This window comes from Prionailurus viverrinus, chromosome A1 (assembly GCF_022837055.1).
Source record: "Prionailurus viverrinus isolate Anna chromosome A1, UM_Priviv_1.0, whole genome shotgun sequence".
Classification (NCBI taxonomy): Eukaryota; Metazoa; Chordata; class Mammalia; order Carnivora; family Felidae; genus Prionailurus; species Prionailurus viverrinus.
In genome coordinates this window covers 180,466,518-180,493,597 of record NC_062561.1, presented here as the reverse complement: position 1 = coordinate 180,493,597, position 27,080 = coordinate 180,466,518, and the positions used below count along the sequence as shown (strand labels likewise).

Below are 27,080 nucleotides of genomic sequence, written 5' to 3'. Positions count from 1 at the left end.
TCTTCTGTGGGACATGGGGGAGAGAGAGACAGAGACAGAGAGAGAGAGAGAGAGAGAGAGAGAGAGAGAGAGAGAAAGATCTCCATGATCTTTCTCTTTCTCTTGTTATAAGGACACTAACCTTATCACATTAGGGTTCCACGCTCATGACATTATCCAACTACAATTACCTCCGAAAGCCTATCTCCAAATACAGTCACAGTGGAGGTTGGGGCTTCAACATATGAATTTTAGGGGAAAAATTTCAGTCTGTAGAATAGAATAAACTAAATAATAGGAGGAGAAGAGTGTTCCAGATGAAGAATAACTATGACCTCACATAACTTAAAAATATAGTTTCATAACAAATACATGTGTTTGCTTAATTTTCTAGCTGAAACTAGCAAGGTAACCATCTCTCCCAACAGAATCTAATTTTTGTAGCAGAAAGACGCTCTTTCAGATAAAATATTTGTAAAGACTGTCACCTAGTGGCAACACGCAGGAGGTAGTTCATGGGCAAGGATTATCGAACAGGTGTACTCAGCTGCTTACTTGGGGATGCCGACTCATCCATTTCTCCTTTTCCTGCGTACACTCCCAAGTTGTTTTTTTCTAGGAATAAAATACATGAAACTGTTACAACATCAAGACAATCTCCACTTCTTTCCACCAAATTCATGTGCGCGTGCGCACACACACACACACACACACACACACACACACAGAAAAGCAGTGTGACAGTTTCAAGCTCTCAGAGAAAGAACAAGACCCTAAGTTTTATCCTGTCTCACTCTGAATCAGACCAAATAAATTAGGGCCAAGAGAACAGTAATTAATATAAATCATAACTAGTGAATATGTTCTATTTTGCGGTGCAGATTTGGGTCACTATACTGGATAAAGAGCCTCAACTAGTTGGGATGCTGACATAAAATAAAAGAAATATGTAATGGGCACTTAAAGACAGGATATCATAAATAGCAACTACAGTCTTGTGAATAGGTGCAAAAATTAAAACTGGTATTTTTAATTTACATATATATCTTTAACTAGACTGGGAACTATTCTGGGCAAGTAAAAACTATTGCTGACATGACCCTTCAGTCTTAATTCTAACTGTCTTGGGTGCTAAAATCACCTGAAGTTAGCTTAATAGAAGCATAATGGTAACATGAAGTGGTGCCAAGAAGGGGATTACATACAAGCTATTTTGGGTCCTTATTTTACTCCACTATACACTAGGCCCCTTCATTTAGGATAAGTCTTCCTTCAACCAATGCATTTTTATCAGAGAAGCCATCTTATATCCTATCTCTGGATGTTAGCAACTTGCAGTTTTGGCCTCATAGCATCCTAAATGTAAAGTGGGAACATGACAAGTTAATTAGTTCACTCAAGCTCAGACTTAAGTATTATTGAGTGTATTGGTTAAAACCCTTCATGTTACAAGTAACAGAAAACAAAAATTAAGACACTTGAGCAAAGACTAAATAGTTCATGGATATCTCTAGCTTGATGTAAGGCACAAACAAAATTACCTGGACTCTTTTTCAACTTCTCTAATTATTAGCTCTGCTTCTGAGTTTATTCCGAACAGACTTAAGCTTCATAGAACTAGGATAGCAGCTGGCAGCTCTGGGCTACAAAGTTTAGGTACAAAGTGGGTTAACAAAATCCATTTTCCAGAAGTCTCAGTGGATATTCCATTCTGTTTCACTGACTTGGATTCAGTTGCATGCCCATCTTTGAACAAATTACTATAACCAAAGTGATGGGCTACCTTACAACTGAAGGGTAGTATCAGTTTTAAACAACCCACATGGTTGAAAATGGAGAGAAAGATGAATTATTAAAGAATGATTGGAATGCTTCAGACAAGAAAAAGAGTATGGAATTGGTTCTGGGAAGTTAACCAATAAATGTCAACAATGGCAGGATGATGCACCTTTGCTCCAAGTGAGGACTATATCTTTTTAGGAGGAAAAGGAGTATAGCAATAGAGCTCATCAAAAATTGAAGCTGGATACACATAGCAGAGCCAAGGAAGACTGCCACTATCATTATTATTACTATTAAAGAGTCAAATCCACCTGCCTGGTACAGTCATTCATGTAGATATCTAATTAACGCAGTAACTGTGATGGTTAAATTTCCTGGTCACTTTTAAAATGGTTCTTTTGTTGTTGTTTGTTGTCGTTGCTATAGTATCTTACTCTTCTCCTGTTCTGTGGATTAGGACAATCACCAAAGTCCTACACACAGCCCTCTCTTCTCTCTCTTAGACTTTTTCTTGATCTCAGCCATTCTCTGGGTTTCAATCACCACAACCTTGAATGTAACTTCCAAAACTTCGTTTCTTGGCCCATCCTATGAATTATGGAGCTTTGTAAATTATCCAGTTTCTATTTGCAAACTCTGTGTCATACAGCCTTGGTATTGTTCTTGTTTGTCTAGTGCTCCAAACTAGCTGAGAACTTTACTTAATAATATAAATGAATAAGAAAGTCTAAACCATACTCTCAGTAAGAGTTCATTTTGGTAAATGCCTCTTTCACTAAGTTCTAAATTCCTTGAGGACAAAGACTATTCCCCTATAATACCAAAAGCAAATTTAGTCATTCAGTTAGTTCATGTCAAAATACACACAGCTTTCAGTACGATGCAACACTCTTTCAACACCATTTCTGGTAAACAATCCTCTTATTTCCACTGGAACAGTCATAGTGAAGGAATGATGGCCAGTTCACAATAGCAGTCTCTTCTAGTTTTGAACAGCTATAATATTAAAAATTGTATTGGGAAGGAGGGTTGTTCTTTCCCATCATTTAAATTCCCTGCCTATGCTTGGTGAATCCAAAACCTGTGTGAGGAAGCAAAATCTCATCTCGTATTATGTAAACTGAAAATGACAGATAATATGCTTTTTTTTTTTCTGACCCATGGCATTTAGTGCATGGTCTGTGGACCTCATCTGGGTATGTGCATCTGTATCTGGAACTATGAATCTTAATCAAGTTTTCCAAACAAGCAGGGACCATCTAGAATTATTTCAATTGTGACATCTAGTGTCCAATGGTGGTAGTGGTAACAACTTATCCAGACTGTTCCTAAGGAATGGCCATAATTATGAAATAGCTAACTTCTATGATTTTGCTAATGTCCCCTCCCCTTGAATGCACTTCCCCTTAGCTCAGCCATCCTTCATGGCCCTGCTCAAGCATCACCTGCACTGTGACAAATTAAAGGAGCACCCACACAAAATTGACCTCTCCCTTCACACAACTCTTTTAGTATAAGGTATGTACTATTCACATGGCATTTATATATAGCCCTGTAGTTATTTATGTTTTATTTTTTAGTCCCCTACTGTATTCTGAACATCTTTCAGACAGAGGTAGGGATTATCACATCTCTGAATTCCTTCCACTATGCTTAACACATTGTGGCCACTCAGTTAATAGTTTAAAATATTAAAACCTAGATTTGGAATAAACATTAGTGAAATGTAGGTCTACCTTCTCATGTAACAAAAAAAAAAAAAATGAAGTTCAGATCATGGTTGACCTAGGCTAGAATGTTGTCTTACTTATGGAGTTGGGTTGAGAAATCTTTGTTAAATTATAGGGAAAATGGAATTTCATTTGCTCAAGAACACGGGAGTGATGACAAATGAACAAGCACCTGGCTCATTCAGACCCAAAGTACATCTGCTAGGCAACTGGAAGATATCAGTTGTTGCCAGTCTTCAAACCTATGTCAACCTTCATTGTCTGGCCTCACTCAGTTAGAACTAGAGGTCCACAGGATACAAAAATGCTGATTCAAAGGGGGCACATGCACCCCAATGTTTACAGCAACATTAGCAACAACAGCCAAATTACAGATAGAGCCCAAAAGCCCATCAAATGATGGATGGATAAAGAAGATGTGTGTGTGTGTACATATGTATACATACATATATATGTATACACACACATACATACACATATACATATATATGTATGTATATATAATGGAATACTATTCAGAGATCAAAAACAATGAAATCTTGCCAAGTGCAACAACATGAATGGAACTAGAGGGTATGCTGCTAAGCGAGGTAAGTCAGAGAAAGATAAATAGCTTATGATTTTACTCATGTGTGTAATTTGAGAAACATAACATAGGGGAAGGGAAGGAAAAATAACATAAAAACAGAGAGGGAGGCAAACCATAAAAGACTCGTAAATACAGAGAACAACCTGAGGGCTGCTGGAGGGGAGTTGAGTGGGGGGTATGGGTTAAATGGGTGATGGGCATTAAGGAGGGCACCTTTTGGAATGAACACTGGGTGTCACATGTAAGAGATGAATGAATCACTGAGCTCTACTCCTGAAGCCAAGACTACACTGTATGTTAACTAACTTGAATTTAAATAAATAGATTTAAAAAAAGAACTAGAAGTCCACAAAAGAAACTGAAAAGAGGAAAGCAAGGAGGGTGTAGCACCCTAAGACCTAAAGCCAGACTCAATAAGACTGATCACCTCTGCCATAATACAAGAGAAATGAGGACTAAGTAATAAATTTTGAAAGACAGAACTCACTGGTGACATTGAGAACAGCCATTTTTACTGGACTTGTGGGGGCCCAAACCTTAAGTGGGAAAAAAATGTAAGAATAAAAGGAAAGATAATGAAGACAGTCAATATCAATTTTTTTCCCAGGAATTTTGTGATCAAGGGAAGCAAATAGCTGGCTGGAGTCAAGGAAGATTAGATTTTTTGAGATGTAAGTCCTTACAGCATGCTTATTTGCTGCTAAGATCCACCAGGGAAGAAAAACACTGATGATGAAAAAGAGAGGAGCTATGGCCAAGGGCTCAAGTAGGCAAGAAAGATGATCTCAAAGCACATGACCTTTAGAACAATTACTAGGACTCAGAATTGCTCAGTATATTCTGGCTATTGTTAGTTCTGATTGCGTAAATTTTTGAATTATGAATAGACATCAGGCTTACAAAACATAAATTCGTTATTTAAACACATACGCAAGAGCTTGGCCTCTAGCAACAGACTGCATTAGTTCAAATTCTAGCTCTTCCATTTGACCAATATACCTTTCTTCTTGGGGCTGTTTTCTTTAGTAAAAAGAGAGGGTACTACCTACCTCCTAAGGCTGTTTGTGGACTTAACTGATATAATCCGCATAGAATTTAACACTGTACTGAAAAATGTCAATGCCATTATAATGATACCTGTCATCCTGTTCTATAACAGTAACTGTGCTTCTGTCCTTTGATGAGTTTAGGCACTGTCACACTGATTCAGACTCCTGGAACCCTGGGGAGATATGTGAGGGCATGGCCCTCGGAGCGCAAGCCGGCCAGTCTGCGGTAGGAAGCAGGAGGCTTCTGCACACCACAGATTTTCCCACTGTCTCGCCTTTTAGTGACACTGTCTCTCCCGAAGGTAATGGTGAATAAACAAACAATATGGCAATTCAAAGTGGACGCCGGAAGACACTCAGAAAAACTCTGAGTAAAGCCGATCAGCTAAAGAACTACGTCTGCGCCTGCGCAAAGCCCCAGTCTGGCCACGTGCGTGTGCGCAGTCGCAGTAGGCGGAGCGGGGCGCTCAATTGGAGGTTCCTGCCAGTTTTTCCTTAACGCGCGGCTTGGGGGGAACATCTCGCGATACCTGTGAGTTCTCGCGGGAACAGCATTCAAAAAGCCCTGGCGCTTACCTGAGAACTAGCTGAATGAATGTGTAGACGACTCTGGTCGTGAAGTGGGGTTGCCATCGCGAACCTGGGCGCCGTGAGCCCTTGTCTCGAGCGGCTGGCTGCAGCAGCGGGGGAAAAGGGTGAGGAGAGAGGTAGGGGCAAGGGTCCTGGAGGGAGGTGCGTGTGGAGAGAAGCTGTGGGAGCGGCAAAGGGGAGTGCTCTCTGGGGAGTGGGGGAAAGCAGGGCCTAGGGAAACTTGGGGTCCAGGTCAAGGCGGAGGCCTTTAGCAGGAACAACTTCTTCAGAGGAACCCGGAGTTCTTCTCAACCAGGTTCCGAGCCGGTCTCAATCTTCCGTTGGGCCGGGTGGCCACCTCCGGGTGTTCTGCCTCTGTACGGAAGACGGGGTCGCTCGCCTGGGCCTCCGGGTGACAACAAACACCGGGTCCGCTCGGTCCAGTACGGTAGCCGCTAGCCACTAGTGGCAGTCTGAATTGAGAAGTGCTGTAAAATGGAAGATGCAGGCTGAATTTCGAAGACTACACAAAAGGAGGAATGGCCCGTTGATAATTTTTATAAAGATTACATGTTGAAATGATAGTGTTTTTGGATGTATCGGGCTGAATAAAATATTACTAACATGAATTTCACCGTATTTACTTTTTTTAACCTGGCTCCTAGAAAATTAAAAATCGCAGATGTAGCTCGCATTCTATTTCCGTTGGACAGCGCAGCCGCAGACAGCTGCGTGTCAGGTTCTAATTGCTTTTCATCCCTTAGCTGGTGTAATATTCTCAAAAACCCTGTTAGGTCGATATTACTGTCTTTACTTTATGGATGAGCAAAGAAGACCTTAAACTGTCCAAGTTCATGCTGCCAGTGAGTTGTGGAAGTGGAGTAAGAGCTAAGGCAGCCTGAGTCCCTGAGCTCCCTGCCTCCTGAATGCTTTGTTATGTTTCTGAGAGGTTAAAATGTGGTTAGGAGCGCCAGGCTTCGGAGCTGGACCCTCGTTCCCATCTCAGCCACATACTGATTACCCCGGCCAAGTTACTAAGCCTTTCTGTGCCTCCGTTTGCACATGTGTGAATGGGGGAAATACCTTATACTTCACGGAGTTGTTGAGAGAATTAGATACCATATGCAAAGCACCGAGTACGATGTCTGGCACCTGTTAGCTGTAGTTATTCAACCCTGGCTACCTCTTTGCAGATTTATAGACTATTAACTCTTATTCATCCATCAGACCTTTGCTGGAAAGTTACTTCCTCAGCGAAATCTTTCTTGCCCATACTTAACCCTGCTCTGTCCCCACCCCACTTCCCAATTGAGGACAGCACCTCCATGTTACAGCCTGATACATCTCTCCCTCTTGCACTTACCACACTTATAAATCTTTTCAGTTCATTTATTTGATTTAATGCCTTTCCACTAACAGACTGTTACATTCAAGAAGGCAGGGGTATTGTCTAGTTTTGGGGTCATCATTGTGTCCTCAGTAATAGCATAGTATCTGACACACAATAAGAATTCTAGCAAGTCTTTGAATGAATGAGAGCTAGTTTTTTGGCTTCCTTGATATTGTTGGCCAGGATGTCTTGGGGCTAGTTTCCCCCCCCCCTTTTTTTTTGGTAAATGTCGATTATAATAATATTTAACTTATGTCCGTTAAATGAGATAATTCATTTGAAGCACTCTGTCTGGCAAATAGTAGATCCTCACGGAGTATATATTATTACTAACAATGCAATAATTAGTGCCTGACCCCATCACCAAGCTTTGGAAAGGTCTTATATTTTATTTTTAAAGTTTGTTTATTTTGTGTGTGAGAGAGAGGGAGTGTCTGCAAGTGAGCAGGGGAAGGGTATAGAGGGGTTGAGAATCCCAAGCAGGTCCCAAGCTGACAGTACATGGAGCTGGTGAAGCCCGATGTGTAGCTCAAACCCATGAAGCATGAGATCATGACCTGAGCTGAAATCAAGAATCAGACACTCAACCGACTGAGCCATCCAGGCACCCATGGAAAGGTCTTCTATTTTAGAGCAGTAACTGCCAGCCCTGGATAACGTAGGATACCTTTTATTTCCCTCTGTCTTCTAAAATCATATATCTCCCATTTCATCTTCATTCTTAATGACCTTGCTTCCTGATTCACTGATAAATTGGAGCAGTTAGAAGAGCACTTATGCAGACTCCCACCACTAATCTACCTACTTATCAGTGTCTGTACCCATATACTTTGCTTTCCCTTACTTTAGATGAAATATTCATGCTCCTTTCTGAAATCAGTCCCTGTACATTAGACCTCGTTGTCTTTTCATCTCTCTAGCAGTTTGCCATGACCTCTCTAGCATCAGTTTTTCTTTTCTCCTGAATCTATCCCATGACATATACACATGCTGTTATTTTTTCTTAATTTTTTTTTTTTTTAAAAAGACAAACCTATTCCCCTTTCAGCTACTGCCCTGTTTATCTAGTAGTCTCCTTTGCAGCAAAACTACTTGTTTTCCTATTTTCCCACCATCCTCTCCAACCCATTTCAGTTGGCTTCCAGGATAACACATGGTCTTGATTTTCCTCCTACCTCATTGGTCATGCCTAAGTACACTTTACTTCTTCTTTCCACCTCTTAATGCCTCAAACCTTGGTCCTCTTCTGTTTAATTATGCTCGTACTCTGGAGATACCAAGGCTCAAGGATTTATGTTAATAACTCCTAGGTTTATATTACCAGCCCAGATCCTTCTACTAGTATAGCCAACTGGTTACTTGACATATATGATGTCCAAAACATAAGCCCCTGATTTTTTTTTTAAGTTTATTTATTTTGAGAGAGGGAGGGAGGGAGAGAGAGAGAGGCAGAGAGAGACACTCCTAAGCGGGCTCTGTCACACAGAGCCCGATGAAAGGCTCGAACTCACAAACTGTGAGATCATGATGCTTAACCAACTGCACCACCCAGACACTGCAAGCCCCTGATTTTTTTTTTTTTAAAACAATTTTTGCTCACAATTTTTGTGGCTTCAACTGATGGCAAATCTGCCCCACTTGTTGCTCAGGCCAGCCTTGGAGATATTTTTGACTTTTCTCTTTTTTATACACCCCACATTTAATTGTTAAAAAATCGTGTTGGGTTTATGTCCAAGCTTCATGCAGAATTTGACCTTCTCCGTACTCCTTATATAACCACTCTCATGTGAGCAATCATCTCACTTGGTCTGTCACTTGCTCCCCTCCAAACTATTCAACATAGCAGCCAAAATGATCCTTTTAAATGTATCAGATCTCTACTCCAGACTTTGTAATGAATCTCACTTTCACCCATAGTAGAAGCCAAAGTCCTCACAATAGCCCAATTAGCCTATTCTCTCCTCTGATCTAAATTCTTTCTTGTTCATTCCTTGGGTTTCCTTCCACTTTAATGCTACCCTTCTACCTCTATTCCTTTATCTTTCTGGAAAAAGGTACATGGCTAATTCTCTTACCTTCTGCAAGGCTTTGCTCCTAAGTCCCTTGAGGACTTTTCCCCCAATGCTTATTTTAGATTTCATCCTACTAACAATACTCCTACCTCTTCTAAGTTCCCTTATCCTGTTCTTTTTTTTAATTTTATTTCCACTTTAATGCATTTAATTATTATACTACTTTTGCTTATCTTCTCCCACTGGAAGTTAAGTTTCATGAAAGAAGAGTGCTTTTTCTTTTGGTCCATTTGGATGCTGATGGATCTGAAATGCCCAGAATGGAGCTCAGCACATAGGCTTTAAGAAATATTGTTGGGGGCGCCTCAGTGGCTCAGTTGGTTAAGCGTTCAACCTCGGCTCAGGTCATGATCTCACGGTTTGTGGGTTCAAGCTCCGTGTTGGGCTCTGTGCTGACAGCTCAAAGCCTGGAGCCCGATTTGGATTCTGTGTCTCCCTCTCTCTGAGCCCCTCCCCTGCTCATACTCTGTCTCTGTCTCTCTCTCAAAAATAAAACATTAAAAAAAAAATATTTGGTGAATTAATGACTACATTGACTGGAGAGTGGGGAAACACCTTATTAATAGCCTGTTGCTCTTTGAATGCAAAGCTGAGTTTAAATCTGGCCTGAGAGACTGGGACCAATTTGGAAAGGATCATGAGTAAGGTCCAGTTACAGTGGAATGTTTCTATATACAATGTTTCAGTCATTGATTAGAAATCTAGAATGAGAGAAATGTTCTTTAGTTACTCTGAACATGATTCTGTTTTGCATGTCTTCTTATGAATAACTAGGAAAATACTAGGAGCATGTTGTCAATAAAGCATATTTAATGTGTTCAAGAAGTTAACACTGTTTCAAAAAATTGTGGACCTGAGAATCTTTGCCTTACAAACCTTATTCAAAGCTGCCTTCTTACATTTTAAGTTAGCAGTCATGTTACTATAAAGTTTCTTGATTTTTCATTGTTCTCTTAACTTGATTACCTGTTTAGTGATGTATGAGACCCATCCAACCTTAGTATTTAAGAAGCTTAGCACACAACTGAACAGTTCCCTGCATTTCTTTTTTTTTTTTTTAATTTTTTTTTAATGTTTATTCATATTTGAGAGACAGAGAGAGACAGAGCATGGCGGGGAAGGGGCAGAGAGGGGGAGACACAGAATCTGAAACAGGCTCCAGGCTCTGAGCTGTCAGCACAGAGCCCGACGCGGGGCTCGAACTCACGAGCTGCGAGATCATGACCTGAGCCGAAGTCGGATGCTCAACCGACTCAGCCACCCAGGCGTCCCTCCCTGCATTTCTTAGAAACAAGTGTGTTCAGGTTTTGTTTTTGTTTTCCTCTGTGATTTGGTCTCAAATCAGGTAATGGAATTAACAGACCTTTCTTTTAGAACAAGCAAATTTGACCATTTAAAAGTCAGAAATAATATCTTTGATGCTATGTTTTTCTGTATGTCAGTAGTATTAGGGGAAAAGATGTATCTTTTTTTTATTATTATTATTGTTACAGTATGGAGTATTTTGTTTAAGCTTAAGTACTTACATTTCCTCTGTTTACAGTAGACCAGAAGCAAAAAAAAAAAAAAAATCATGGAGGCAGATATAATTGCAGATCTTCGATGCAAGCTCAAAGAGGTTGAAGAAGAGCGACTAAAAGCTGCACAATATGGTTTACAACTAGTAGAGAGCCAAAATGAGTTGCAGAATCAGTTGGATAAATGTCGTAATGAAATGATGACCATGACTGAGGTAGGACCCTGGGACTCCTCTGTTTATAAGGGTGTGCTTAGCTATTGAAGATTTGTATTGTCTAGAAATTATTAATATTAGTTTGATTCCTTTTTGAAGATTTTAGTTCTAGTTCCTACTCACCCCCATCTCTAATAAAAGGAACTGAAGTAAATGAATTCCTAATATTCTTTCTGACCCTGTGTGTTCTGAATTTGAAAATTTATTGTTCTCTTTAGCACATACTGGATTTTAGATTTTATTTTGTCTGCAGTCTTCCTTGGTGACCTCACTTGTTTCATAGCTTTAGATAATACCTAAATGTCCTATGACACTATACCAGGTCCTTACTTTACCCTTAAAGTCTAGATTTGTATATTCCATTGCCTACTGATAGACATCTCAAATGTAACAAACAGAATCATTGATTCTCTGCCAGCTAACAAAACATTCTCTTGCAATTTAGCTTACTTAGTAAACGTAAATAATTTAAGGCAAATTTCTAGGAGTTTTATTCAAGATCTTTGTGTCCTTTCTTTCTCATGTTTAATCCATTAGGAAGATCTAAGAACTTGACCATCCATCTATGTTACTGCCATTCTGATCCAGACCACCATCATCTGTCCCCTAGACTACAGTAGCCTTTTAACCAGGTTGCCTGCTTCCCTCATTGCCTTTCATTCTTCACACAGCAGCCAAGTGGCCATTGAAAGAGAAACAAAAGATCATGTTACAGGCCTGCTAAAATCACTCCTATGGGGGCACCTGGGTGGCTCATTTGGTTGAGCATCTGACTCTTGATTTCGGCTCAGGTCATAATCTCATGGTTTGTGGGATCAAGTGATCAAGTCCTGCGTTGGGCTCTGCACTGACAGTGTGTCATGGAGCCTGTTTGGGATTCTCTCTCTCCCTCTATCTCTGCCCCTGCTCCTGTGTGCACTCTCTCTCAAAAATAAACATTAAACATGCACACACGCCCACCTATGACTTCCGATTATATTTACAACAAAATCTCAACTCCTTACCGGGGTTTGCAGATTTGTATGTGATCTGACCCATGGCAACTACTTTACTCATCTTTAACTACTTTTGACCTCATCTGTAACTATTTTTCCTTGTTCTTAGCTATACTAATCCTGCCTTACAGGCTTTACATGAGCTGTTGCCTTCATCTGCATTGCTCATTCCCTGTCCCAACCCTTGGATTGAGTCCTCAACCTTTACATTTCTGTTTAATGTTACCTCAGCTTGAGAGACCTTCCCTGACTGTTTTGTAAAGTTGCCATCATTCACTGATCCAGCTAATTAAATCAGATTATAAGCTCCATGAGAGAAGGAATGTTGTTTGTCTTGTTCACTGCTGTATCTGTAGTGTCTGGCACACATTTATTGAAAGAATGAATTAATCTGTTTTCCGTTTTATGTAGTAAGTGCCCAGTAATATGGTTAAACTTTGATTTCAGTATTTAAGTACAGCAAGTAAAAATAACTTGCTTATTTTTCTCTTATTTAATTTTCTCTTATTTTTAACAGCTTATTGAAGGAGTTTGAACTAATGCTTTTTTTAATCTTTAAACTTCCCTGTCAGAAGCAAAAGCCCTCTTAAATCCTCCTTTTATCTCTGCACTATATTCATTTGAGAAGTCACTTGTGAACATTTCTCAGATGACTACATTCTGAAAGGTCTAATTTAGTATTTCATTTTTTACCTAGTCCACTATTTTATTTTCAGAGTCATAAGTAGAGCATATCATTATCAAACCAAGTAATTCTCACTAGGAAAGCTGAAGTGCTATAAAATGTTTTGTTTTGTTTTGTTTTGTTTTTATTTTCGTTTTTGTTTTCCCTAGCAGAGATTACTTGACATGTTGACATTCCATGAACACCTTTTTTTTTCCTTAACAGGGCATAGAAGCAATTACCACATGAGTAGCATGGGTTGAAAGCCTCTGGGTTTTCTTAGGACTGATTAGCTACAAAGTTACTCCATATCTAACATGTGCTGGTTAGGTAGAAAGCAGCAAATAGGTGAAGTAGGAATGAAACAGTTCAAGGTGAGAAGTGCTTATATATGATGGCTTTAAGTTAGTTTTACGTAATTGGATTATAATTGAATCTGTTTTCAGAATTATGAACAAGAGAAATATACTCTTCAGAGAGAAGTTGAGCTTAAGAGTCGAATGTTAGAAAGTTTGAGCTCTGAATGTGAAGCTGTTAAACAACAACAGAAAACACATCTGGAGCAATTAAAAGAACAACTAAGCAGAAGCCACGGACAGGAAGTGAATGAACTAAAAACTAAGGTTTGGATTTCTATGTATGTCAAAACAAAAATATTTCATGCTTATGGAATTACCAATCTGTAAATGTTAGGTGATGATGATTTTCTTGATATTGTCTATTCATAATAGCTGAGATCAAGGGTTCCATCATCATAATGTTGGGAGTGGGAACACTGAGAAACAAGTTTACCTGAGGGACTTGTATTAATAACATTGTACTAATTGAATACAATTATTTAATTTTATTAACTGGGTATTTGAATGGAGTTTTAGTTTACTAATCACCATGACCTTGTTTAAAGTGCATAGTATGGCAGTCCCATTTTAGAAAGACTGGTCTCCTAGTTTTCACTGCAACTAGTGATCTACTTTGTAATTCTACAGAAGAAACCCGTAGTTTATTTATTGTAAAATAACATACATTAGAATTGATACTTTCTAGTTTGTTTATTGAAGGTTAACTGATAACATATGATCTGCCTCCTACAACAACTCCTTAAGGAGGATACCATGATTGTCTCCATTTAACAGATGAGAAAATCAATGTTTAAACAGAGTGAGTAAATTGGACAAAACCACAGAAATCAGTTGAGATTTGAACTGAAGCTGTTTGATTCTAAAGTCCATGTTGCTGTTCTTAGTCTAATGACATGTTATACTGGCTTCATTTCATGCATAAATACAAATTGTCCATTCTTTTCTGGTACCCCCAACTATCCAGTGCCTTCAGGTTACTTCTAAGGAATCCAGAACCTTTATCATGGCTCCTCTTTGTATAGAGTCCCTACTTCCCAGACCCCTCTCTACAAAACCTCTCCTGACTTTTTGCCTATTTTCGCAGAAGCCTGTTTTCTAATTTTCATTGTTTCGTGTAGCATCCTTCAAGATTTCTATGTATCTGTACCACCTGTACTGTTAATTAATTTCTTTAAACTGACTCTCTTTTTATATTTTCTTATTTTAATTAATGGTGTCATTGAAATTATATATTTGAGCTGGTTATATTTTTTCCTAAAATGTTGTCAGAAAAACATGACTATCAAAATATGCTTTCATGGTAATAGAATCACCTTACATTCATTTGGGCAAACAGTAATCCACCTTGTCTGAAACTAATCTAAGTTGAGACACCAATGACTGATAATGATGCGTTCTTCTTCCCCCACTCCTCGCCACGTTATTTTCGTTTTAGCAGTGGCTTTCATTATGTAAACAAAAAAAGAGTAAAAGAGTAATGTAGGAAATACTCGGAGTCTGAGGCAAAGCCACCTATATAAGAGACGGCTTTTTGGTGGAGCAAAGACTAAATTAGTCAAAAAATATTTTCAGTCTTAACGGATGTTCTCAAGTCACTTGTGCCAAAATTTTCACATTTTATCTGAAATGTTTCACTTCTTTCTCACATATAATCCATCAACAAGTTCTAAGAACCTAATCTATAAAACATCCATGTGTGCTGCTACTATTCTAGTCCAGATCACCATTATCTCTCCTCCAGACTACTATTGTAACCTTCTATCCAGGTAGCCTGCCTCCATTGTTGCTACTCATAACGTTCACTCTTCACACAATAGCCAAAGTGGCCAAGTCCAGACTTACTTTGATTACTAATATGGACTATTTGTATGTTTGTAAGACAGAGCATATCACTATTAAAAGATGCCTAGCCTTGGCCAAATAGGAAACCCTAATCGTCTCATCATGTAGTAAATTTGGGTCAGTCAGTCGTTCCAACATAGATCATTCAGCTAAAATTTTTTTTTTTTTTCACATTATGAAAATAGGAAAGGGAAAGTAAGTCAAAAGGCTCTTATATTTTAAATAGAAAATATCAGGATATAATCTAAGAAAGTTGATACCCAATTGAAGATAATTCAATATAGATGATAATTGTAACCCTGGATGTCAAGCAAAAGTTTTTTGTTGGTAACAGAAATTGTGTAGTGAATACTAGGCATTGTGTTATATGTTTTATCCACCTGATCTCAGTTGAGAGCCTCACAGTAACCCAGGAATGGTTGATACAATCATTTACCAGTTTTACATAGGAGGAATGAAATAGGCTAAATCTAGGCTTTCCCTTAAAAATTCATCCTTCTGCTATAAGTTTGTTCCCTTTAAACTATATATTTTCAGTTTTCCAAGATTTAGAACTATATGAAAATGTAATTTGTTTTGTTCAGCTTGACTGTCTTCCAAAATAGTTATACTGCAGTTACCAGAATAATTTGTACTGCAACTATATATTCTGATGACCTTCAATTACCTTTTGATTTTTTAAGATTTCTTTTTTTTTTTTTTACTTTAGTTAGAAAAACTAAAAGCAGAATTAGACGAAGCTAGGCTTAGTGAAAAGCAGCTGAAGCACAAAGTAGATCATCAGAAGGAACTCCTTTCATGTAAATCAGAGGAAATGAGAATAATGTCTGAGCGTGTACACGAAAGTATGTCTTCAGAGATGCTGGCTCTTCAAATTGAGCTGACTGAAATGGAAAGTATGAAGGTAATATTTATGGCATGTATGTTCTTAGAGTTTTTTTTTTCTTGCGTATTTTTGTTACATGTTTTTGTTATAATTTTAAGGCTGAAATACTTTTTGGCTTAATTTTGATGTAACTAATTAAAAAATATTTTAGAGAGTTTTTAGGTGGATTACTTCATGCATAGTAAAGCTTTAAATTATGTGATTATGTAAAGCAGACTACCTTCCGATTAATGAAACCTCTGGAAGAATTTAGAGTCATTAACTGATCCTAGTTTGTGTCTAAAAACCCTATATAAATGTTGGTTTCATGGAAATTGATATGCATATGAATGTAGGTTTTTTTTTTTATTGTAGGCTGAGGTTAATTAAAAATTAAAGTCTTAACTTCACAGGAGAGAAAGATACCTTTTCATTTTGTTCCCTGCTGAAAAATATAATTTTATTATTTTATGATGCACCTTACAACCTTTGACTAGTTCTTTAGTTTTGAACCACAGCTGATAAACTGAGCAGCTGCTAAATGAAAGATTTATTGAGGAGAATTTCCTCTTTTTCAATTCCTGTTGAATAGACTACCCTCAAAGAAGAAGTGAATGAATTACAGTATAGACAAGAACAACTAGAACTTCTTAGTACTAATTTAATGCGCCAGGTAGACCGTCTTAAAGAAGAAAAAGAGGAGCGAGAGAAAGAAGCAGTTTCTTACTATAATGCCTTAGAGGTACTGTGATTACGGTAACATTATTTTTTCCAATTTATAATAAGTTGTTTCCTTGCTAACTTAACCCCTATCAGCTAAATTGTTTTCTTTTAAATTTAGAAAGCTCGTGTAGCAAATCAAGATCTTCAGGTGCAATTAGACCAGGCCCTCCAGCAAGCCTTGGACCCCAGTAGTAAAGGCAACTCTTTGTTTGCAGAGGTACTTAACAAATACTCCATTGATTAAATTGGCATTTCACTTAATACAAGAATAATTACACATGTTAATATTTTCTAGGTGGAAGATCGAAGGGCAGCAATGGAACGTCAGTTCATCAGTATGAAAGTCAAGTATCAGTCACTAAAGAAGCAAAATGCATTTAATAGAGAACAGATGCAGAGAATGAAGGTATCGAGTTATAATTGGAGGCTTATTAAACCTATTTTGTATCCATATTACATGTACAAATATATCAAAGAAAGCATCTTTTTATTCAAAGAATGTACTTAGTTATTTCTAGAACTGCATGATTTTAGAAAAAAATATTTTTTTAATTGAAATTTTTTTTAATTTTTTTTTTTTACATTTATTTATTTTTGAGAGACAGAGAAACGGAGCACACATGGGGAGGGGCAGAGAGAGAAGGAGAATCCAAAGCAGGCTCCAGGCTCTGAGCTGTCAGCACAGAGCCCAGTGCGGGGCTAGAACTCATGAACCGTGAGATCATGACCTGAGCCGAAGTTGGACGCTCTACCAACTGAGCCACCCAGGCACCCCCAGAAATCTACATTTTAAAATTGACTAAAAGATCTATTGTATTTTATTTAAAAAATTAATTCCTTAGTAAATATTTAGTAGTAATACAGTTAGCATCCATTAATTTTTTTTTTTAATGGTTGCTCAATAACTTTGCCAGAAATGTATAAATGTTTGTGTAGTAGGGAAAAGAACTTGAAAAGTTTTTATTTCCTGCTGTTGTCCTGGCATCTCTTAGCACAGCCCTAAGGTTCCTACTTCAATGGAAGCTAGCTCTCTCACCATTCTTCAGTTCTCCTGCAAAGGCTTATTAAAGAGTGGGACTTAGATTTCCTTTTCTTGCAGTTCCTCAAGTCAAGCATGTTTTGATTTAAGGGGTTTTTGGTCATTTTAGTCAAACAGGCAGTAACAGAAAAACATGTGGAAGTTATAAAGATTGTAGTATTGTACCCAGCTTTTAGAATCCTGATCCTTAAACTGTTTTGCTTAACTGGTAACTGGAAGTCTCGAAGGGTTTCCTGCCTTTTATTTAGGATGGTGAGATTTACAAAGAAATGTGAAAAGTCATAATTAAACTTTGGTGTTAGATGAACTTGGGATTTAATCCTAGTTCTATCCATTGTTAGCTATGTGACCTTAGACAAGTATTTTTACTTTTCAGGACATCAGTCACCTCATCTATGAAGTAGATATGATAGAACCTGCCTCTTAAATTGTCCTGGAATTAAATAAAAGTATAGTAAAATGCTTACACGGTGCTTGGCGTAGAAGGAAGTACTAACTTAATAAAGATCTGTGGTTTTTAAGGATCCAGGAATGACACTTTTTGTAAATTTTCTCACATTTGCTTTTTATTTTCTTTCAGTATTTGTTGAGTTACTATTAATCTCCCAGTGTTCCCATGATATTGGGACAACAAGTAGCATTCTGAATCTTCTTAGGCTAAATGTGTCTAGACTCTAGTCTGAAGTGGAACAAAATATGGGTCCTTAAAAATGTTAGAAGTCATCTTTCTGCCTTTGTGACCATAACTGCAACGTAATATCATTGTTTGCTTTCCTCAAACTATATTTAAACTAACTGATACTTTTTAGAACTTCAAAATTTTCTGAAGGCAGAAAGGAATGGTAATTTTAGATTCTAGTTAATTTCCTTTCAGCTGGTATGCAACTCCAGGTTTAGGTGGAGTCATAATTAGGTGCTGCTCTTAAATAAATTTCTTTATATTTGTATTGAAGATTCCCTCAGTGTCCTTAGATGACTTTTACCTTTGCTTTCTATCCTTTTCATTTGTGAATCTCACCTTTATAAATATAAGTAGCTTCATAATTTCTCCCACTTAATACTATTGAAGTTAATCAAAATTTTAGAAAAACCCCAGCAGACCCTTAATGACAGTGGGTGTGATGAGTAAAGTAGAACATTATAGCTTTTGAGCAGGTTTATTTACTGGTTAAGTGATGCTTCTGGATCATAGCCATTCATTTCAATTTTATGTTTCACAGAAGTACAAATAATTTTTATTATCAGATATTACTCCTAAGTATTCATACAAGTACTCAGAGTTATATCTATAACTAAACTTATTGATATAAATATTTTCAAGTTATTAGATTATTAAATTAGACATAGCTAGTTTTGTTTCCAAACTGAGTTCAGGGGGTAATATAGTACAAAATATGCATTATACCAAAAATGTTATTGTTAGAATTTTCCTCTCCCCAACTCAGTTCTGTGGGGGGTGGGGGTGGGATTGTAAATTTTTTTTTTTTTTTTTCCCCAGTTACAAATTGCGACATTGCTACAAATGAAAGGATCTCAAACTGAGTTTGAGCAACAGGAGCGGCTGCTTGCCATGCTGGAGCAGAAGAACGGTGAAATTAAACACCTCTTAGGTGAAATCAGAAACCTGGAGAAATTTAAGGTATGTGTAACTCCTTCAATAGTGCAGCCAGATTTGGTTTGAATATCTTACATCAGTTGACCCTTGAGCAACACAGGGGTTAGGGATGCCCACCCCTGTGCTGTCAAAACTCTGCATAATTTTTGACTCCCCCCAAAACTGTATTAGTAGCTTACTGTTTATTGGAATCCTTACTGATGACATAAACAGTTGATTGACACATATTTAGTGTGTTATATGTATAATACACCATATTCTTACAATAAAGTAAGTTGGAGAAAATAAAGTGTTGTTAAATTATAAGGAAGAAAAAATAAAATTTACAGTACTCTACTGTGAAAAATTCACATATGAGTGGACCTGTATCACTCAAACCTGTGTTATTCAAAGGACAACTGTATTAACCCAATATGCTATTCATTTTGAGTAATAAGAGTTGTTGTTTTCTTTAGAGTTTATATGAAAGTACGGAATCTAGGCAGTCCGTCAACTCTGACACTCCAGAAGATAACACTTACTATACAGATTTACTTCAGATAAAGCTTGACAACTTAAAGTAAGTGTTGGGTGGTTAGAAAGATGGACACACTCTTGACTTGCTTATAATAAGTAGTATTAGTGACTACAAATTTTCGTTTTCACATTGCCAAAAGAAATTCCGGAAAAGAAAAGCAACAAAAATATATTGGTGGCAGATGAGATATATTGAAGATATAATTAGTGCTGGTTATTGAAGAAAAAATATTTTCAATGAATAATTAAAGATTTTGATTTCTTTGGGTTTAGTTTTTTAGACTGGTAAGTGAAAAGAACTTTAATACAGAAAATGTACTTATACTCTAAATTTTTCAAGATTAATATCACCTAATTTAAAACTTGAAAGTTAAGTTACTTGTACGTGCATTACTGCGGAAATAATACTTTGCCCCTTTGTCCATTTCCTTTGAAGAATGCATGACATTTTTTTGTTTGAAAATGCTATTGTTAAAGCTTACTTTGTTTATTGTTTCTTTCTTATCTAAAACCCCCCAAAAATGTATTTTTGTCTAAGAGTTCAAGTATATAGTAAAAGATTTTGCAGTAACAATATACCTTGTGTGTGTGTGTGTGTGTGTGTGTGTGTGTGTGTATAAAACATGTATGTATATTGTGTGTTATTTTAATATTCCTTGATTCTCCTTTTTGTATTTATATAGCAAAGAAAATGAAAGCACTAAAGGTGAATTGTCCATACAGCGAATGAAAGCATTATTTGAGAGCCAACGGGCTTTGGATATTGAAAGAAAACTTTTTGCAAATGAAAGATGCCTCCAGCTCTCCCAAAGTGAAAATATGAAACTGAGAGCTAAATTAGATGAGTTAAAACTGAAGTATGAACCTGAAGGTATGCATGTCTCATTTATGTTGTCTTTTAAATTATGAGACACCCTGAGAAATCATATCAAGTTTTTTTCTTACTACAGCTTTATGCAAATCCCATTACAAACTAATTTATGGCTATGTACCTGTATCTAATAAAACAGATTTACTCCTACAAAAGATGTAGGAAAATTCTAAGAGAACTGGATACTGGGTATGTATGAATATGATAGGTATTCTGTTGGATATCTGTATATTAGAGCCTTGATAAGGTTTGAAAACCTTAGAGATTTTTCCATTTAAGATTGCGGACACCCTACATAATACCAAAGAGTTTGATTTTGTTGAGGCAACTGATGTTTGGGCTCTGTATTAGTTAATACCACTTATAGAAAACCTAAAAATGGAGACTTAAAAAAGATAGGTATTAATTCTTCCCCTTACAAAAGTCTGGAAGAGACATTCCAGAACTGGTCAGAGTGTCAGGATCTAGGCTTCATTTGCATTGTTCATCAGTATAATCCTTGAGTAGAATTGAGTCACATGACTCCCCTACAAGAAAAGCTGAGAAAGGCAATCTTGATTCTCAGGGGTCATATTCCCAACTACAACTTGGGACTTTTTTTTTTTTATAAGTTTAATAGACATATAATATTTTATTAGTTTCAGGGGTATATCATAATGATTCAATATTTATATATAATAAAATGATACCCCCCCATGGTAAGTCACCATGCAAAGTTATTACAATATTATTGAGTATATTCTTGGGGGATCTATTATTGAGGAAGACTAGTGGGACAGATATTAGAGGACAACTAGCAAGTCTGATCACTGAGGTAGAAAATAGCCTTAATATATAGGCTTTGCATCTTACATACTAAAAAAGAGTAGTTTTACTGTCTGTTTGTAAATTAAAAAATAAAAGGCCAAAAATAAAACAAAGCCTAATAAAGTGATGGTTCTTAAAACAAAAAAAAAAGTGTTGTTACATGTTTTAGGTTATAGATTTTCAGCCAGTTTTTGCTCCTATGCTGTTCACATACCTAAGACTGTCATTATTGTTCATGACTCATGTCATTCTCAATAGTAGTGGGGAGGTTGTCAGTAATAGTAAGCTTTTTTATAGTTTAAAAAGTCTGCTCTTCTCATCCTTTTTATCTTTGCTGATTCTAATAGGCTTTCCTACTTAAAAATTACACATTATGAATTTCAAAGGTCTGCTGAACTGAACACTGCAAACAGAGGAAAGTATCGTGAATCTAGTTGATTCAGGGAGAATCTATCTGATGCAAGAGAAAGGGAAGATAATGATATAAAAAGAACAGTGTAGAGCAGGGACACCAACCCCATGTCCACCCATGGTTTCTCCCACCTTCACTAACAATTTTGATTTTGAAAATGAAAAACACATTGGTATGAGGGTAGGGAAAAGATAGAACAATTAATTTAGTGACTGTAAGTATGCCTGCAAAGGGGGTGGAATGATGTTATGTTAGGCAGTGGGGGTAGAAGGCCATTGCTGTAGTCTGCAGTGAGACGTACTATGGTTTGAACTTGGGAGGTATCCACAGTGGAAGTACTCAGATTTTGAACATACTTTGTGGGTGGGGCTAATAAGCACAAATTGCCATAGAGAATTTGACTTGTTCTTTGCATGTAGTCATTACAACACACAATATTGAGTGGAGTAAGTGTTTTTAATCCCCATTTTACAGACAAAGAAAATAAAGTTCGAGAGGTTAAGTACTTCCTCCAGGTCACCCAGCTACAGAGTACTACTATGAGGATTTGTATCTGGATTCCTTGACTCTTAGCCACTGCATCCTTCCTCACCTCCATGCTGAAGTCTTATAAAGCCCTGTGTAACTTTTATCACAATATCAGAAGAGAACATATAAGTGTTAATTCTGAGAGCCAAATCTTTTGAGTTCCCAAGGAAAATTTATAGCCAGATAACCTTTAAAAGATACAGTTAGTGAAGTCTATGAAAAAGAAAGGATAAAAGACAGAAACAATATATTTCAATAAAGAGATAAGTGGGTTTTAAAAGAATGAAGAAAAGGAAAAGAAAAACCAATATAACTAGTTCTATCTTTTTATGTTTACAGTGTCTTTGTTTTGACTTATTGACTGAATATACTTTTAATGTTTTTATCCTCAGAGAAAATTGAAGTGCCTGTGGCCAAAAAGAGGCGTGAGGTCCTGCCTGTGGATATAACCACCCCTCACAGTGTATGTGCCAAAAGTGCAGTAGAAGAAGAAGTTTGTATATTACCACCTCAGAAAGAGGAGGCACAGAGCTGTCCCAGCAATTCAGAAAATAACAACTTGCAGATAGAAAAGACAGTTTCTGTAAATACACCAGAAGTCATTCTGTCTCCTCATAAGAGTCTGCCCATGGATACTCAGCCAAGGAAGGAAAAGAAGTGTGTAAAACTTATAGGAGTTTCAGCAGACTCTGAAGTCTTAAGTGAAAGAAGTGGAAACACCCCGGATTCTCCCAGGTCAGTGTCCTATTTTCCTCAGGGCAACCAGCAGACCTCTCCATCTCTTCTCTATCGCTGCATGAACTGTGCTATCTGTTTCTTTATCTATTTTCTTAGTATTGCATGTAGTATAATTCCCCAATTTCATCTGCCTACCTTCAACTTTTTTAAAACTTTAAGAAAAACTAAAATGATTACAAAGGGAAAGGACTCCTGAATAAGGGAATTATTTTCGAGAGTTACACTTTGCTATTTCAAGAAACAGAAATACCACAGTCTAGTACATCTCTGAATGTTTTGTTGGTTTCAAGAAATGTATAGTTGGTTATTTTTCCCCTAGTTCAAGAGTGACCATGAAAGAAAAATTAACTTACGTCCTAAAAGGGCTTTCTAGTAGTCTAAGAAATTTCAGCCTTCTAGAAACTGTTAGGTGAAATTTTTTTATGGCTTTTGAAATTGTTTATCCTAAGTCTACAAGAAACAGCTTTGATTTTGACATTTTTAAATATCAAAGGTAATTCATTTTCATTTTTATATCAAAACTTCAAAGCCTGTAGTTTCTGCATGTTTGAGTTTGTGACTCAAAGAGGAAGTGTCAGACATGTGTCTATAGGAATTAACATTTTAAGGGCCTTATCTTTAAAACAAATTAAAATAATAGAGATTGGAAGGTAAGAGAAAGTGAGTGAAAGGAAAAGGTAGGTAACAGTGACTGAAGCTAGGATAGAATAAGATACAAGCTCAGGGCAAGTGTAGCAGGACCAAGAGTAGGGAAAAAAGGAATGAGAATGGAGAAGGTAATAAAAAGATGATGAAGGATGTCTGTATGCAATGGAATGATAGATGCATTTAAAATGAATATCTTTAGACATTTTAAAAATTAAACATATTGATGTCAAAACAGGTTGGATTGTCTACTTATTAAAAGGAGATCTTTAAGGTGCTACTAGGGCTACATGAGTCTTTGATGGGAAGGTACAGAATAAGACATTTTACTAGTGTGTATTTGAGTTAAGATAGTAAGACATAGCCCACCTTTGTAAAAGGGCTGTTTTGTATGTTTTGCCTGATTTTTTTAATAAGTCTTCAGTGCTACTAAAGGTACTGTACAGTGAAAGCACCTCAACAATGTGAGCAGCTATTATTATTAAGAGAAGGACTGTTGACCCCTGAGCAACATGGGTTTGATCTGTGCAGGTCCACTTCCATGTGAATTTTTTTTTTTTATATATATATACCATACATTATTGTAAATGTGTTTTTCTTATGATTTTCTTAACATTTTCCTTTCTGTAGATTTACTTTAAGAATGCAGCATATGATACATATATAAAATATGTGTTAATCACTTGTTTATGTTATGGGTAAGGCTTCCAATCAACAGTAGGCTATCAGTAGTTAAGTTTGGGGGGAGTCAGAGGTTATATGAGGATTTTTGACTGTAGGGGTCAGCATTGTTCACAGATCATCTATAATTTATTACTCCATTCCTTGGATTTTTATATAGTAACATTATAAGTCTCATAAGGTAAAAGCCTAATATTCTCAAAGAAAAAGTAACTTCAAATAAATTATAAGTCATACAAACACACACACACACACACACACACACACACACACACACACAGAGTTCCAAGTAGTTTTGAAATGAAGTCAATAGGTTATGTTTGTATATATGTGATTCATTGTGTAAGTGTGCTTGACCATTGTATATTTCTGGAGGTGCAGTTCCAGAATTAATCAGTGCAGACCTTGCTATCTGTGTTGTCTTCATTTCTTTTTCTGCTCTTTTTTGCTTGATAAAAATTACTTAAGCAAATGTATTTAGCTACTTGTTTGACTCAAATTAAGTAGCACGTTGGAATTTTGTCTGGCTAGTGAAACAAAAACAAATAAAATACCACAAAACGTTTGTTTTTGTGTATGTGTGAGTCCATCTGCTAACTCAATATGTTTCCAGCCTTTTGCTCATTGCATGATTAACTTAGACACACAATACTATGATAATATTACAATAGTAAATATGGGTTTACTGGGGACTTCACTATTGCATGCTTTATAAATTTAACTGATAATCTTGCTATTAAATCTTTATAAACCTTTTAAAATATATCTTTACTGTTTTTTCATAAATGATTATTCTGCTAGTTAAAATTCAATTTAAGTTTTGTGTTTCTTTTATGAGACAAATTGCCATGTGTTCATGCACTTCAGTATTCCATGTTATTTTTATCTTGTGTTTTCCTTTTGTAGGTCATGTTAACATTAAAGTTGTGCTCTAGCATTTAAATTTTTTTGTTAGGTGTGCTTATAGTAGACATCCCATTATATTTTAATTCTTAAATTTGCTTTGCCAGGACTTTTATCGGCGTTAAAAATATTTCTTTGGACATTTAAAATATTAAGTCTGTTGACGTAAAAAGTCTCTTTTAGAGAGGCAGTTACTTAGTTTTCTTAATGGTATTGGAGTCACCTATAATTTTTCCTCATATACATACAAACAATTATGTCTCATTAGAGGCCCATTATATGAGAAGATTGTTTCTTCTGTAATTTTTCTTAACCATATTTGAATTCAGAGTGGATGCTTTAATGCCTGTAGGTTAGCTGCTGAATCAAGGCTTCAAACAGAAGTTAAAGAAAGGAAAGAAACTGCAAGCAAATTGGAAAAGGAAACTTGTAAGAAATCACATCCTATTGTATACGTGTCCTCCAAATCAACTCCAGAGACCCAGTGCCCTCAGCAGTAAGGACTTTACTTTAATGAGAGTAAGGTACCACTTGCCCAAAAGGTTGATTTGGAGCTTTGTTAAGATTGTCTTTATCAGAAGTATACAACCTTGTAGGTTATTTCTTTCTACCTGTTGTGCCAAGACCTGGCATTTTCATGTTCCTCTGACCAAATGTTTAAAATTTGGTTGTGATTCTAAGCAGGAGAGTTCCTTAAATGATGACTCTTCATGGAACTTCTATTAATGACAGTAAATAAACTAATAACTGAAGGAAAGTGTTATTATAATTTATTTGTTGCATTGTATATGGATTTTTTAAGTGTCATTAACACATACCTTCTAAGTCATGTATTTGGAAAGAACACAAATCATTAACGATTACATTTTCCTATGTACTTTTTAATGAACTTAGTTTTTCACTATATTATAAAAATAGAAAACTTAGTTTAAAAATATATATTATATTGTAACTGGATTTTATCAGTGTTTAAAGCATCTATGTTTATCTTTGTATTCATGTACGTGATTTAAATTTTAAGTCTCAAGCATATGAAAAATACAATTTTGAAACTTAAAACTACCATAAATGATCCCCTATTTTTTTACTCTGTATAGATAACACATTGTTATCAAAAGGGGATAAAGGAAGTAAAGTGAAACTTCAGAAATTCTTAATTCCCTGGTACATATAATTTATATATATATATATATACACACACACACACACGTATATAATTTATATAATTATATACATATATATAATATATATTTTTAATTCTAAACTTTCCAAATAAAGACTTTTTTTTTCCTTTAAATGATTATAATCTTGTCTACAACTTAATGTCATATATATACATATACTAGGTGGATGTATTTATTTATATATAGAGAGAGAGAGTTAAGATCTTGGTTTATGTGATTATGAAGCCTGGCAAGTTCAAAATCATCATGATGGGCTAGCAGGCTGGAGACCCAAGGAAGAGCCAGTGTTACAGTTCAAATCCAGAAGCTGTTTGGTGCAGAATTCTCTCTTGCTCTGGGGAGCTCAGTCTTTTGTTCTAAACAGGACTTGAACTAACTGCATACATAGACTGATTCACTTTATGGAATGCAAACTACTTTACTCAAAGTCTGCAGGTTTAAATGTTAATCTAATCCAAAAACACTCTCAAAGAAACATCCAAAATAATGTTTGACCACATATCTAGGCTCCTTAGCCTTGCCAAATTGATACATACCATTAACCATCACAGTCAGTTACTTAAGTTTATTGAAATATATTAGATAGAAGGAACTTGCCTCTCACTTCTAAGAAATTAAATGAACTTTTAATTCTAATTTTCTGAAAAAAGCATACTCTAAACAATTTAGAGATTTCACATTAAATAATAACTCTTGCAAAAAGAAGTAGCTGAAGGCACCAGGGAATGAAAATTTTAACCTGAGGATAATAACAAATAATTGACCATATTCATTGCATATTATAAAATATACATTAATTC

At 36.3% G+C, this 27,080-nt stretch overlaps 1 protein-coding gene across 3 annotated transcripts; it reads left to right on the top strand.

The window, feature by feature from the left end:
- Nucleotides 1-5,640: 5,640 nt before the first annotated feature.
- Nucleotides 5,641-25,865, top strand: SPDL1 (spindle apparatus coiled-coil protein 1). Of its 3 annotated transcripts, XM_047877790.1 has the most exons (12): nucleotides 5,645-5,836; nucleotides 10,705-10,893; nucleotides 12,999-13,175; nucleotides 15,463-15,657; nucleotides 16,211-16,360; nucleotides 16,460-16,558; nucleotides 16,637-16,747; nucleotides 18,879-19,019; nucleotides 19,451-19,554; nucleotides 20,195-20,382; nucleotides 22,522-22,864; nucleotides 25,449-25,865. In XM_047877790.1, exons 2-12 carry the CDS (start codon nucleotides 10,735-10,737, stop codon nucleotides 25,594-25,596), a joined length of 1,815 nt encoding a protein of 604 aa, XP_047733746.1. In that variant the 5' UTR covers nucleotides 5,645-5,836; nucleotides 10,705-10,734; the 3' UTR covers nucleotides 25,597-25,865. The 3 variants fall into 3 exon arrangements, with proteins under 3 accessions (XP_047733736.1, XP_047733729.1, XP_047733746.1); XM_047877780.1 differs by lacking the exon at nucleotides 25,449-25,865 and having other exon boundaries at nucleotides 5,641-5,824; nucleotides 22,522-23,234; XM_047877773.1 differs by lacking the exon at nucleotides 25,449-25,865 and having other exon boundaries at nucleotides 5,641-5,836; nucleotides 22,522-23,234.
- Nucleotides 25,866-27,080: the final 1,215 nt, after the last annotated feature.